Below are 14,279 nucleotides of genomic sequence, written 5' to 3'. Positions count from 1 at the left end.
GCAGCGAAATGATTGGAAGCCATAGCCTCTGCCAACCAACACACTCAGATCTGTGCTAGAGAAATCCACACAACACTCAACACTTTTTGTTGTCACAGTACTCGTGAGGAATTAGACGAATCTCAGTAAAAACTGTAAAAAGGATTTTCGATAATACCAAAATACCAAAACAGCCATTGTTGCTTTTTTCCACCTCTGCCATTCCAATGTATTCCACTGTAACGTGCCTCCAACCTCGACTCGGTTAAGTACAGGGCTGTCGGAAGATGGAGCCCATAAAGCACGACGTTGCCACTTTACCTGGGTCGCTTTGTTCTCTCGCCAGCTTTACGGTTACATGGAGAGCGAGCCTCTCACCCTGCAGCTGTTCATCGGGACCGCAGACGACCGCCTCCTGCGACCACATGCCTTCTACCAGGTCCACCGCATCACCGGCAAGACCGTCTCCACCGCCAGCCACGAAGTCATGCAATCCAACACCAAAGTCCTCGAGATCCCGCTCCTGCCGGAAAACAACATGAGAGCCATGTGAGTGCTCGCATTCCTTTGTGTATTTGTGAATTTTGGTCAGCTTTCTTTTATCTTCAACATTTTTACTTAAATCCCCTACTACACCCACAAAATCTCAGGCACACGTACTTCTTGCTCTGCTCCTGTCTATTTCTGTGCTATTACCATTTTAAAAATGGAAGCATCTGTTTGCTGGACTGAGGTGAGTCCTTATGTCACCCATCTCTAGCAGAAGTGAGCTGCAGTGTGACCAGTGAGTCTTACACTGCAAGGTTAAAAATTGGAATCTGTGCTAAAAAAAAAAAAAAGACTAATTGGCTTCCCTTGGTTGAACGATTTTACCATTTGTTCCCCTCTGCAATATCATTTTCACCAATTCTGTATCCCGCCCTTGGTGTGACCTTTCTTTGACTTGCCTTAATGTGTCCCTCAGGATGAATACGATCTTATAAATAATATTTTAGAGGAAGCTCCGTCCTTCCTTTAGCGTCAGCTCACATGTGAACAGAAGAGGTGTGAAAGTTTTCTCTCATTCTGTGCCGACGATCTGAAAGGTCAGAGACAAAAGGGAAAAAAAAGAAGCCGTCAAACAGTGTTTTTTTCCGTTACGGTTTTCCTGATAACATAGCATTCACCTCTCTGCTGTCCTGCCAGCAGATAGCAGATACATGCTTTGCGTGGGATGCACAAAGATGCTATCTACAGTCACAATCACAGACAGTTGAAATGGATTTTTTTTTTTTTTTTTTTTACCGCGCAGAAAAAATATTTTTCACTTGCATGACCCCATTTCTAAATTCTAAAATACTATATGATCATAAATACAGAGTATGCCTCTATGCCTATTTTTTTTATTCTTACCACATATAATTTGAATATAAAAAGAAATACTTTTTGCTGAAGGGAATCAATCTCGTCTTCAAATTATTGCATAAGAAAGGGGACAATACTACAGATCATGGAATTTATGACTACCGACCAAATGCTCGGGTCACCACAGAGTGAAAAGGACCCATGTCATGCAAACTTGATAAGCTTGGCCATACCAAAGCTAAGTGAAGAAATGACATTGACCATCTTCCAGGAACACTACCCTCCATGTAAAATAACTGAAACGCCAAACCATATCCCATTTGTTTTTCCTCCCCTTTTCATTGGCCTCACTTTTCTTATTCAAATTAGCCAACGTTTGAGAATTAATGCACTTTTTTCCACCAAGGAAGGGAAACTAATATTCACTCCTCTACCTCCCAAATTGTGAGGTGAAATGAAAAAAGGCAGATAGCCCAGTGAAGCCTGTACTGCTGCATGTGGCAATCATTAGCAGAGCTTTAAGCCGCAAAGCCTATGTGCAAAACGTTCATAGTGTGAAGGAATCAGACTGACTTGATGCATTTGGATAACAGGAAAAATTGACATGGTTGATGCAGGCTGCTGGTAACAGTCTGGCATTTCCAGCTCTGAGGATTTCTTCAGGGTATTACTAATTTTTGGATAGTCAGGAGCCTCAAACACTATGATGTAGCGTCTCTGATATCCCGATCTGCCTTTGATTAGCTGCTGGATTAATAACGCTACGTCCACGGTCCAGTGAACTTCCAGTGCAGGATCAGCAACACGAGCCAGGACATCATTTGCATTAACCCTGCTCAGTGTCCCAGTTTAAACAGCCAGAGTCAAGTCATTAAACTAGCTCCTATTTTAGCTTTCGTCCAGACAGAACTTTGTGTATAAAACAATCTGCAGGGGGAAAATGTGATTGATTATCCCATACATTGTGAAAGAGCCCAAAAAGTGAACACACATGATCTTTCCTAACTCAGAAACCAAGCGTTTCGTTCCAACCCGACATTGGGACCGCAGAGTTTCAATAAAAAACTTGAAGCGTTTCAGCAAAATTCTTGGTTTGCAGAAGCATACAATTTTGACAAGTGAAATAAAACTTCATTTTTGTGTCATTTTGTCTGTATTATCATGTCTTTTCTTTGCAAAAAAATCAAAAAATAAAATGGTCCTTGTATTTTGCGTCCCTGCCTTTCTCTCTCAGAATCGACTGTGCCGGGATCCTGAAGCTGCGTAACTCCGACATCGAGCTTCGCAAGGGGGAGACAGACATCGGCCGCAAAAACACGCGTGTGAGATTGGTATTCCGAGTGCACATCAACCAGCCCAACGGCAGGACGGTGTCCCTGCAGGCCTCCTCCAACCCCATTGAATGCTGTAAGTCACACATGAGATACAACAAGAGCGAAATGTGGATTTTTTTTTTCTCGTTGTGCTCCAAGAAACTGAGCGTCGTGGAGTTATGAGCTGCTGGATCGCATTAAATACCTCTTCACCCGTTACATTAGCTTTACATAATGAGATGGCAATAGATGATGCATTGTACCTGATGCCAAACACACATGCTATCGATCTTGCTTCCCAATTGTGTAAGTGAAGGCAAAAGTTGTTGCGCTGAGACTACCCCATTAACTAAGGTTCTGCACAGGTCATTTGCCAGGCCCAGTTTTGGCTTTGCAGTGTGAGCACATTGAAAGAGAGCCCTGTTTCTTTGTTAATTTAATGTGGATATAGGTGTGATGTTGTTGGCAACTGAATCGGCCAGTTAAAGTTGGATTGGGAAAACGAGAAGGCATTTAAACGTCTATCACCGACTAGATGGTTGATTTGTCTCTTCTGAGGGTTCTTTTTTTAGCGTTTTTTACTCTTCTGTGCTCTCAAAAAATTTCACACTGGCAAAAGGGAAATATGAAACAGATAAATAACACATGCTAGCCACTCGAGTTGAAAGCAAAACAGGTGGTTGGCTGTGAGTGACTGAATGGAAAAGAATGGCTGAGGTCGGACAATGAAAGTATTGTTTTGTTCAGCCCCTCCACTTTTGCAGCGTGGTTTAAAGAGCAGCTGCCGGCCGAAAAATTCATAGCCGGGGGTCACCAAATCATCATAATAAAGTCGATATTCCTGCTTCCCTAACCAAGAACTGCTGTTTTACTGGCTGCCTGCTGGCTCGTAGCTTCCCGGGGCACAGCGAAATCTGAAATATCCGCGCGTTGCTCTCCAACAGCCCAGCGCTCAGCACAGGAGCTCCCCTTGGTCGAGAAGCAGAGCGTGGAGAGCTACCCGGCCACCGGTGGCAAAATGATGCTCCTGAGTGGACTCAACTTCCTCCCCGACTCCAAGGTGGTGTTCGTGGAGAAAGCGCAGGGTAAGCGACTGTCGCCGAGCCACAAGGCACCGTCCTTCCAATTTTCTAAATATCTCCTTTAAGTATCTCTACGTATCTGCCTCCGCCTTTGTTCCACAGTCTCTCCTCCGTTCAAAACAGAGTAGGCCGTGCCAGGCAGCTGCATGTGGTGTGCATTAAGCGCACCATATTTTTAACCAAAGTGTATTTACATTTGCTGAAGTTTCCATTGCCTATTTGCTTGCCACAAGTTAAGGAGTGAATCACGAGAGGGGCATGTGCAACGTCTCCTTCTTCCACTTTCCCCTGCTCTGACTTCGCGGAGCCTTTGACATTTAACCCTTCGGCTCACTTTCAACCGTGGCTGCACCCACCTCCATCCGTCCTGGAGCGCCATGGCGCCAGATGCGTGCCACTGAGTCACAGTCAAGAAGTTCTGCTGCCGTCTCCTCTCGTCCAGATTTCTCAGCCATGTGTTTCCTCGCCGTGTGGGAGGGAGCTGTGGTAAAAACATCACTGATCAAGTTTGCGAGGTGGGTGGGTGGGTGGTGGGGCGACGGGTGTTGGTGATCATTTCCTTGATTGCAGCCGCTAAGTGAAAGCAAAGGTCAACGCGCGGTGACACCTCTGAAGTCTGCGGAAACGCAGAGCTGCAGCAAATGACGTTGATGCGTGCAAGAGTTCTGGACGTATGAAGCGGGACGGCTCAAGCCCAATCCAATCTGTCACGTGATTGGTCAGAGGTTCAGTTTACAGATTGAAACCAAGAGTCCACAAATCCAACTAAACTTAGCTCAACTTTAACAATCCAGTCTTCCGGATTCAGACTCAAACACCCTACACAAAATTTAAAAATGTTTTTATGAACAATCTTATTGGATGAAATGACTTTGTCCAATATGAAAGAAAGAGACAACGCATACAGTCAAGTATGTAGCCAAGTAGTCAACTCTTTTATTAAGCATTGTAGTCAAAAATGGCGACAATGAGAATTAAAGCAACCAAACCGCCAAAATAAAAATGACGTCTTACTCACGTCTCCCTAATATTTTACCCGTCTTAGCTCCCCTTTAGCCTGCAAAGTGGAATTCTCAGGAGAAGTGGGGTAAAGGGAGGTGAATGAATCTGGTGAGGTCACCCTCCTCCTGGCCTCACTTAGTCATGGAGGGGGGATCCTCAGGAGAGGAAAGCCCAGGCATACGCAACACAGTCCCCTTTCCACCCCCGTGCAACGTGAGACTCCTTTTCGGCATCCGTGCCAACCCTGCGTTCTTTATTGAGTCCCTGTTCGTTGCTCTCTCAAACGCTCACTGTCCAAATATTTCGAACCTCTCTCCTCGACACCCGCTAAAAACATTAGCCAACGTAGGATCCCCGTCCTCCCCAGTTGCCGCTGGCGTTTCATCAGTTCGCTCCTCGTCTCTGCGTTGTAGCGCGATTGTTGGGGAGGTTGTTTTTCGACGCCCCCTTAGTCTGCCTTTATGTAAAGTTTAATGACCCACTGCTTCCAGGGTCTCTAAAAGTCCCCCAAAAAAATGGCCATTTACAGACAGAGCCACACACAATCTACATGCGCATGCACGCAGGGGATCGCACACATCACTCACATCAAGTAGCGGATCTCTGTGAGCGAGTGCGAGTGTGGAAAAGTACTTATGTTTGAAATACACACAAAAATTATATTTTTATATTGAAGATTTATTCTATTACCTTGGATTGATTTTCCTCTGGAAAAGTTCATGACTGCATGCCCCAATGAAATGCATAAAATTTCACTGCTTTGAATACTATTGCGTATGCTCTGACACACAGCAGGACACACACACACCCCCACACACACACAAGTGTATAGCCAGACACCAATCACTGCTTTTGCCACGGTGGTGACAGCTGTTACTGTAGCTGCCATTAAACATCAGGTTGGCTGCTTATTTTCTAAACTGACGCCAATAAACACCTTCCAGAAACTGCAATCCTCACAAGTTGCGGGTTTTGGGCGTCCCGGTGATACTCGTGTCAATAATTACGCTGTGGCCGAAGGAGCTCACACTCAGTACGAAAGCCCTCAGTCACAAAATAAACATGTACTCCTCGAACACTTGATGTTCAACACTCAATATGACCCAGCTGATTTTTGCATCAAACTCCCAAATGACTCTTTTTGGGATTGGCCGCAGTTCAATACAGAGCACCTTAAATAATTGATCACGTCAACATCTGACTGATTGCCTGGTGAGCTTTTTCTTAGTGAGGGGATTAACGTCACCAAAAATCAGCAGCAGCTTCAGAGCGATTCCAGTTTTTGTTGTGTGTCCAGCCTGAAGTTCGCACCACATAATGTATGATGGGACAGGAGCATTATTTTTTTTGCTTGCTGAGTCTTTGCAGCTGCTTTCTGATGCTGCCAAGAGCTCTGCCATTGGTTGTTGACACTGTTCACACCATTGAACAAGCTGTTAATATTAAGCACCTTTGATATATCTGTAATGCCAAGTTGAGAAACAAAGACTCCCTTAAAACCGCCCTACTGGGTTTTATGACAGCCAAACCCAAAAAAACGACCAAAATCACAAAAGCGCGCAGAAACTCCACCAAAACTCTAAAGGTTTTATTGCCGCTGGAACTTTGGAGAAGTGAGTTCAGCATTGCCTTAAGGAACTGAAGAACCTTGCAGGCCTCTTAAAAAAAAAAAAAAAAAAAAAAGTGACTCTGCATTTTGAAACCGCCGCCTCTCTCCCCTCTGTTCCACTTCATCACCTACAGCACAACTGATGCAAACTGCGCACGCAGGCTGGGATCGTGTGTTTTATTACTATACGTGCAAAGGTGTGTGTGTGTGTGTGTGTGTGTGCGTGTCATTGCCGCAAGCCTGTGGGGCCTGTTTGCGCTTCTCGGCAGGAAGTGTTTTCAGTGAGTCATCCACAAGGGATTCCCTTTGCAGGGGCGCAACGGAAAAGGCAGAGACCCTGTGAGAGCAGGCAAAAGACAAAAGAAGGCGAAGGAACGGCAAGGCAGTGAGGAGGGACCGCCAAGTGAACTTGAATGTGAACCTGTGTGATGAGACACCTTTGCACCAATAGGCTGTCACATTTTTTTTTATTTTTTTATTAAAGTTCTGGGTCAGTATCCTTAGGCCCGCCCCTCCAGAGAGGTTTGTGTATTTGCATGGCTTTTATGAATAAACTTTAAATAATTCCACAGCTGAATTAAAGAATCCAGCTTTTCTTGCCAGAAACTTTTCTTGTTTTTTTGCAGCCCACACATGGCAGAGGGAGCAAATTAATCAGACTGCAAACAGATAATGACAGAGTCTGAGTTTTCTCTCTGCTCCCATGTAAACATTATTTTTTTAACAGTAATTGCTGCTGACATTTTTTAAAGGCCATACCGTTTTAGGGTTTTTGGTTTCGGTGCCACGGAGAATTGCTTCCTTCAAAACCCTGCACTGTGGGGCCTTTGTCAAATTTTCCATCTAGTTTACATTGTTGCGCCAGGTTTTATTGACCTTATTTTTTATTAGTTTTTATCAACTTTATGTGTCAAGGTTGTGTTTCGGTTCTCAGTTTGCCCAAAATGCTCTCTTGGCATTTAGTCCTGGGACATACCTGGCACACCTTTTTTTTTTTTTTTTTTTTTCGCAGTGTCTGTTCTGGCTTGCCCCAATTTTCCATGGACGGAATGAATGCTAGAGGCAGGGAAAAATAGAGACAGGCAGACAGACAGACAGACAGACAGACAAACAGAGAGGGAGAGAGTGTGTGGGGAAAGCCTGCGCTCTGACTCAGAGTGGAGGTAAGGGAATTCCCTTGCGAGATGGATCGTTTTTACATCTGGCCGGATTGGACCGTTGCCTGGAGCTCAGCAGCAGCAGCAGCAGCAACGCGCGGGCCACATGCAGCTTCTCCACCGTCGGTCATGCTCACAGCCAAGATTAAGAGAATTCTAAGCTACAGTTTCATCTGTAACGTTGAGACAGCACAGCCCGCAACAATATCCCAGGGCTATTACTCTTGTCATGTGAAAACTCCACAGCGACAGGCTGAAATATTTGGTTTTCATACCTCTATAATTCAGTTGAAGGCATGCCTCGCCGAGGGTTCCCCGGTATATTCGCCGTTTGTGCGCCGCCGTGCACGTCTACCTGGGGCGAGTGGAGACACCGGGACTAAAGGTCAATTTATTGTAACGTGTGGCAGATTGTCTGGTCTGCTCATTAAGCTTCAGGCTATGGTTTTATTTGATCATGGACAATGTGATAGCCTCATCGTACGCAAGACTACTTACTCAGAGCGATGGGGATGTGCATCTCCGTGGGTTGTGCCCCAACATGCAACGTCTGATCCGCCGCTGATCTTTTCCAAAAAAATAGGTTTTGACTGAAAATTTGGAGACGTTTTGTTTTGCTGCTGCAAGGACCCGCGGAAAGTGGCACAACTGATAGAGCCTGAGAAAAGAAGAAAAGGCTCCCTTTGCCAAGCGTTTTGGCACTTCAGCTCTTTACGCTAAAGCCCTGCCCCTACTTTCAGGCTGCAGATCTGATAAGAGTTACAGTAACTCGCCTATTTATTATAGCTTTTTACTCCAGAATCAATGCTTATCTGCTGTAATTGCAATTCGAGGAAGAGCACATCAACAGAACTGTAGGAGCTAAGCCTCGCGTACTTGTTGGCCCCACCTCCATAAAATGAAGTACCCATTAAATACAGTGCGTCTACATGACAAATTGATGGGCCGGGGGAGCCTAGACTGTATTAGAACATGTACGATATATGATGTCGTCACCTCTGCAACAAGAACATTTGGGTTTACCCAGCTTTTATATCAGTGGGTTTGCACACGTCACCGAACACCAAAGCTACAGAGTGTGAAGGCAAAGCTTACTCAAAACAACCACAAAAACAACTTACCGTTGTTTTTGTGGCCACAAGCTGTTTGTTTTTTTGTTGTTTTTTTTTTAACTTTAATAATGCCAGGATCCATCACCAACAACTTTGTACGTTATTTTGGAATGCGCTCGCTTTTGGGCGTATCTCTTCATCTAAAGAACCATAACAGTGTTATAACAGAAGGTGTCTAGACTGGCCGCCACCCTTTAGTTGTTTGTGTCATGACATGTTACAGCCACGCAAGGTGTTAGTAAGAGAGAGAAGGACAAGTTAGAATTATAGGCAGGGAGCTAGAATACAGTTTACTTAGTTTGCAAATACTACCGGTTAGACATGCTAAAATAATCTGTTATAATTCACACATTTATGGACAACTGTCTTACTGCCATCACACTGAATTTAAGTGGATGTTCTGTTGTAACCCTCTGCTGCACCGACCAACACACAGCGGAAAGCATTTGAAGGTGTTCCAGCCAATTCCTCTCACCCCTCGGATCACTTTCAAACCCAACGCTTGCAGAGTTTGACCTGAAACAAAATAATAAACCCCCGACTACCTTCAGTCATCCCCAGCCTACCGCAGGTCAAGTCAGCTAAAGTTTTCCCTTTATAAACCCAGAATTACTCGCTTCCGAGCAATAAAAACATCACAAACCCACTGTCAGGTTGTAATTTATAAGAAAGCATCTTAATCTGAAGCAGACCCACTTGACTCCAGTTTCACCAGTACTTAGATTGGCAGAAGTCAGGTGCTTATGAGGAGGAAGGCAGCTGACCCTGGACAATCTGTCATGGGGGAACCCCTTTGGAATATGTCTTTTTTTTTTTTTTTCCAAGTGAACAACAAGTCAATGGCCGTGAAAATCTGCATAAACTTTACGGAATCCTACCAACTCCCAGTAGCAGCAACGGCAGCTAAGATGGAAAATAAACTTGCGTGTAAACAGGAAGGAGGAAAATAGTCCTAAAAACAATCTGTGGAAAACACATTTGAAAAAAAAAAAATCTATGCCTGGGTTGTTTCACGAGTCAACCTCCGCAATTAGACATGTGAATCACAATTTCCATTCGAACGCGCGCTCAGTTTGGTCAGTGGAATTTGTTGCATTAAAATATGCTGTCTCTTTTTTTATTTGAAGGAAAAATCACATCCTGGAAGCAAAATCTTGGAAGAGTTGTAGTGAAGACAAAACACGTCATTAATCAGATTTCCCTCGTAAAAGAAAATAAAAAATTGGCAAATATTACAAACTCAACCAATGTTTTCTCCTTAAGTTGTCCCTAAATATCTCAAGTAGCTTTTCGACCGATTGGGGCGTATTTTAAGCCTGAGAAAACCTCCCAGCTGCCGCAAATTCCTAAATCTAAAGTCTTTCTAAGTGACCTGTGGAAGTTCTCTCCCAACCTCCGCAAGCCCGGTGGGGTATGACTTCAACATGAGACATCACCCGGGGGAGTGTGAATCCTCAGATATGCAGAAGGCTGAAGCTCATCCGCAAATTTCTGAGACGCGGTCGGCGCGCTCACGTTTTTCGGCGTCGAGCGGCTCGGGCGGGTGGCGGGGGAGGGGCCTCGCCCCGCAGCACGTGGTCTTAAATTGGCTGACGAACAAGGCCGCGGCGGCCGTGGCTGCCTGTTTGTCTGTGTCACCATTGGCCTTTTGTGGCTCCCGTTTGCCCAAGTGACTCACAGCAGTAGACCGACAGACGGGGCCTCTTGTTTAACCTCAGAGCGGGACGGCTGCCTTTTTTTTTCTCTCTCTCGCACGTTGCCGTTCGCCGCTCCGATAGGAAAACGTGACGGGATCACGCCCCAGAACCTTCTCCAGACTCGGCTCCTGCGCCACCCATTGTTTTTGCACTTCCCTCTCTTATCATTCAAGCTGAAGGGCCAGAACAAAGGTAGAGGATACTGTGGTTGCATGTGTTGCATGCATCTGTGTGTGTGTGCGTGTGTGCATGTGTGTGTGTGTGTGTGTGTGTTTGAAGCAATGCGTGGGCGGAGGCTGCGTGAAGGCGGAGGTGCTGTCGGGAACAGAAGCGTTTTGCAGATGTTGCAGGGAAGGAGGGACCTGAACGGAAAGTTCTGCGGTTATCAGTTGTGCGGCGGCAGTGGCAGCCGCCGACTCAAGAGAAGAAAAAAAAAGAAAAGAAAAAAAAGACATTGCCACATGTGGCCTTGGCCCAACTCTCCTGCGCCGAAGTCGGCGGAGCTGATGGGGTATCGTTTCAAAAGCTTGCCAAGAAGAGGGGGGGTTGTGTGTGTGTGTGGGGGGGGGTGGTGCTGAGCAACGGGGGGAGCAGCAGCAGCATAGGTGAGAGAAAGGAGGAGAAAAAAAAGGGGAGAAAAACATGTTTACTAGTGGAGGTCGGGGTTTACGTCGCAGTCTAAGGTTTCCCCTCTTGGAGCGACTCCCAGAGCGGAGGCGGGTGAGATTCCCTCTTGGTTCCCCGAGACGTAACATGAGGAACGCTCATCTCTCCTCGTCTCTGTCTCTTCCACTCGGTGACCTTCCCTTGTCCCCTCTCTCTCTCTCTCTCTCTCTCTCTCTCTCTCTCTAATTGTCCTTCCATGCTTTTCGGGCCCGCTCGCTCCTCGGAGTGTCTCAGCCCCCCCGGTCACGTGCGCTCTGTCATTGCCGAGCCCCCACTGCGTTCCCTGCTGTATCAAGCTGTTTCACATCCCCCTCCCGGTCACTCAAATCCCGCCTATTAAACCGAGCCGCGTTTCCCCATATGCAAACTTATTTCAACCGAAAAAAAAAAAAAGATCTTATCTGATCTGTTCAACGTCTGCTTTTTCCTCTCTCTGCCTCAGCTCTAATAAGGCCATTTCGGAAAAAAAAGGGATATCTATCGATGTTCAATCTCCCAATAACAAAGCCGAGCAGCCGCCCCCACGACCGCAGCTCACCAATAATAAGCCGAGCGTGACCGCACAGGAACCTTTGCTTTCATTCGCTCCGTGATGTGAAAAACACAAAGTTTGAGAAAGGGGAAAAAAGACCAGATAGGATCTACATCACCCAGAGCTGTGAGGGTTTCACCATCAGAAACAGATCCTGATTATCTTACTTCTGACGTCCTGAAAGGTGCACGAGCTGCGACCCAAACGGTAGCAGTGCCACGGTGCCCAGCGCTCCGCTGCCACACAGACTGTTTCGTGTCACTCCTTTTTCTTTCTGACAGAGCAAGTGAGTCACTCACTCTGAAAACATAAAAAAGGAAAAAAATAAAGAAAAACACACACAGGGGCGCATTGGTGTGAGTGGCCAGGCAGTGCCAGGCGCGCCTGTTCGCTGAGGTGTGGTAAGAAATCACAGAGAAAACGTTGAGAATGGTGAGCTGAGCTTCTGCAGGCTCGCGGCGGCAGCAGCTGCGCTGCAGGCGAGACTCGTGCTGCCTGGCAGTAGAGGAAAGACTCACCTTGCACATGATGGAAGTGAGGTATAAAAAAGAAAACTAACCAGAGGTTTTACTTTCTGTATTCAGGGAGCATAATTGTTCTTTGATTTTTTTTTTTTGTTGAGGATTTCCAGACTTTCGAAAATGTTTAGATCTTTGAAATTGTTCCCTTCATAACTGTCGGCAAAATAACCAAAACTCAACGTACGGTCACGAGTCTCGCCCTCACACTTGAACAACTCCAAACACTGCATTGTCTTTTTTTTTTTTTTGTTCTGTCAACAGATGGACATCATCTGTGGGAGACAGAAGCCAAAGTGGACAAGAGCTCCGTGAAATCTGTAAGTGCACGTCTCCTGCAGCGTCCCTCCTGGAAGTCCCTTCCCTCCCTCCCCGACTGCTCCTCACCTGTCCCCCGCAATGATGTAACGTTTGCTAAGGCATTGCCAGTGGCAGCGCAGACAAATAAGGACGAGCTCATGCAATCCTGAGTGGAATTTTCACTAAATCCTCCTCTCCCTCGTTGAGTAAACAGCCGGCGCTGCGTTGTTCCTGCACGGCGAACCTCACGCCGGCCGCGTGACCGCGCCTCACACGCTCGCTGGTACCGGGGCTGCAGCGCTAACTCCGAGCTCCACCTCCCACCCCCTCCTGCTTTTACCTGTTGCTTTACATTAAAACCACAGCGAGAAGCGAACCCAGCGCTGTCGGTCTCTGACACGCGTGTTGATGTTGGTGAAGCAAGAGGAAAAAGCTACACAGAGCAGGCGTTGTTCCTGGTGTCCCAGAAAGCTGCTCGAGCTAATTAGCATATCATTGAGGTTCGTCAGATTGGCCTGCGAAAAAGAACCAAAAAAATAAAAAAAAACTGTTTGCTTGCACATGACGGCTGTATGTTTTGAATTACTGATGCCTTTCATCAGCAGCGTCGCGTAATCCCCCAGCGTTGCCCCCCTTCTGTAAACCGACCGAGGCAATTTGCGCTGGCGCGGGTGGGGGTCTGAAATAAACCAGCCAAAGGCGGCAACTTGAGGGTGTTTTCGTCCCCGCCGCCGCTGTTATTTCACTCAGGTGAACGAGTCGGTTGCATCAGTGAAACAAATATGAGCCCTTGCGTCTAATTAGCGCACGGGGCCGGCTGGTGTCGCTGTGGCTGGAGTCGCAGATGCTGGAAAATTAGCCGTCACGCAAGGTTCAAGAACACAGCAGCGCGTTTGCTTGTCTAGATTTTTTTTAAAAATCTATATTTAAAAGTGGGCACAGCATTGGCCTTCTACTCTCTGCCTCTGCCTGCTCTGAAAAACAGATTTTTTTTTTTATGTAGCCAGATGCACACATGGACACGCGCACTATTTACACACTCGCTCGGCCACCTGCGGGTTCCTTTTGTCGTCATCTGGCGCGCAGATCAGAGCTGAGGACACAGAGAGCCTCACCTTCAACCCGGGACCCCTTCCATCCACAGCGATAACCAGCGAAATCCTGCTTCCTGTCAAAATTCCCCACTTTGGCCCCTGCCAGACAGACAGTCATCCCAGAAATGAGGCGCAAACACTCTTTTTTTCAACCTTTTTTTTTTTTTTTTTTGGAAGGGGAGGAAAGAAAGCAGTCGAAAGTTCACGTCCAATACGGACCTGCTGCAGAGGTCGGGGACGGGGGTGGGTGGGTGGGAGGAGAGGGCAGGGCAGGGCAGGGCTGGCCTCCCCACGGGGAGCTCTGGCTGTGAAAACACACGTGTCAGCTACCCCTCCACTCTCACGCTGAGCTGGGACGCAGCTGAAGCGCCGAAGGTCTTCCTATGAGGCAAACACAGGCAATGGGGCCGACCTCGTGGACCCCTATCGCGTGGCCCGTGAAGTCCAGACCAGTTCAATCATTCCAGCGTTGGAAATGCGAATTGCAGGCCAGCAGCAGCAGCAGAATATCCAAGGTGGCTGCTGAAAAAAAAACTTCCTGCACTCGTTTTATTTACACGGCAGCATCGAGTGAAGTGGAGAAAAGGGGATTGAACGGGAAGTGCGTTAAAGGTTAAGTGTGTAATATTCTGAGATATCGAGAAGAAACAGTGATATCAAGTGGTTCTATTTTAAATTACAGCGCTCTGTCACTCCCCCTCCCTCTCCCAGTCTTGCCAGTGAACTACAGTGGCCTGCGCTCACAAACCTGGATACCTCGTCCACCTTCGTATCCACTGATTTTTTTCAGGACGAGAGCAGTCACCATAATTGAAATTAAAATGCGCATGTCAGACTTGGTGGATTGTCCACACCAGGCTTCCTTAGAAATATG

At 46.7% G+C, this 14,279-nt stretch overlaps 1 protein-coding gene across 3 annotated transcripts in view; it reads left to right on the top strand.

Moving 5' to 3' along the window:
* Positions 1 to 14,279, top strand: part of LOC142879452 (nuclear factor of activated T-cells, cytoplasmic 1-like) — a 57,780-nt gene that overhangs the window by 13,454 nt on the left and 30,047 nt on the right. For all 3 annotated transcript variants that reach the window (XM_076012777.1, XM_076012775.1, XM_076012776.1), the window contains exons 4-7: positions 326 to 528; positions 2,558 to 2,730; positions 3,581 to 3,721; positions 12,276 to 12,331. In XM_076012777.1, coding sequence (XP_075868892.1) covers positions 326 to 528; positions 2,558 to 2,730; positions 3,581 to 3,721; positions 12,276 to 12,331 — 573 coding nt within the window. The remainder of the gene's footprint in view (positions 1 to 325; positions 529 to 2,557; positions 2,731 to 3,580; positions 3,722 to 12,275; positions 12,332 to 14,279) is intronic.

The sequence above is a fragment of the Nelusetta ayraudi genome, unplaced genomic scaffold (genome assembly GCF_046127955.1).
Source record: "Nelusetta ayraudi isolate G7.1 ecotype Tasmania unplaced genomic scaffold, CSIRO-AGI_Nayr_v1 ptg000136l, whole genome shotgun sequence".
Taxonomy (NCBI): Eukaryota; Metazoa; Chordata; class Actinopteri; order Tetraodontiformes; family Monacanthidae; genus Nelusetta; species Nelusetta ayraudi.
The sequence above is the reverse complement of the archived record's forward strand: the minus strand, read 5'-3'. Positions and strand labels throughout refer to the sequence as shown.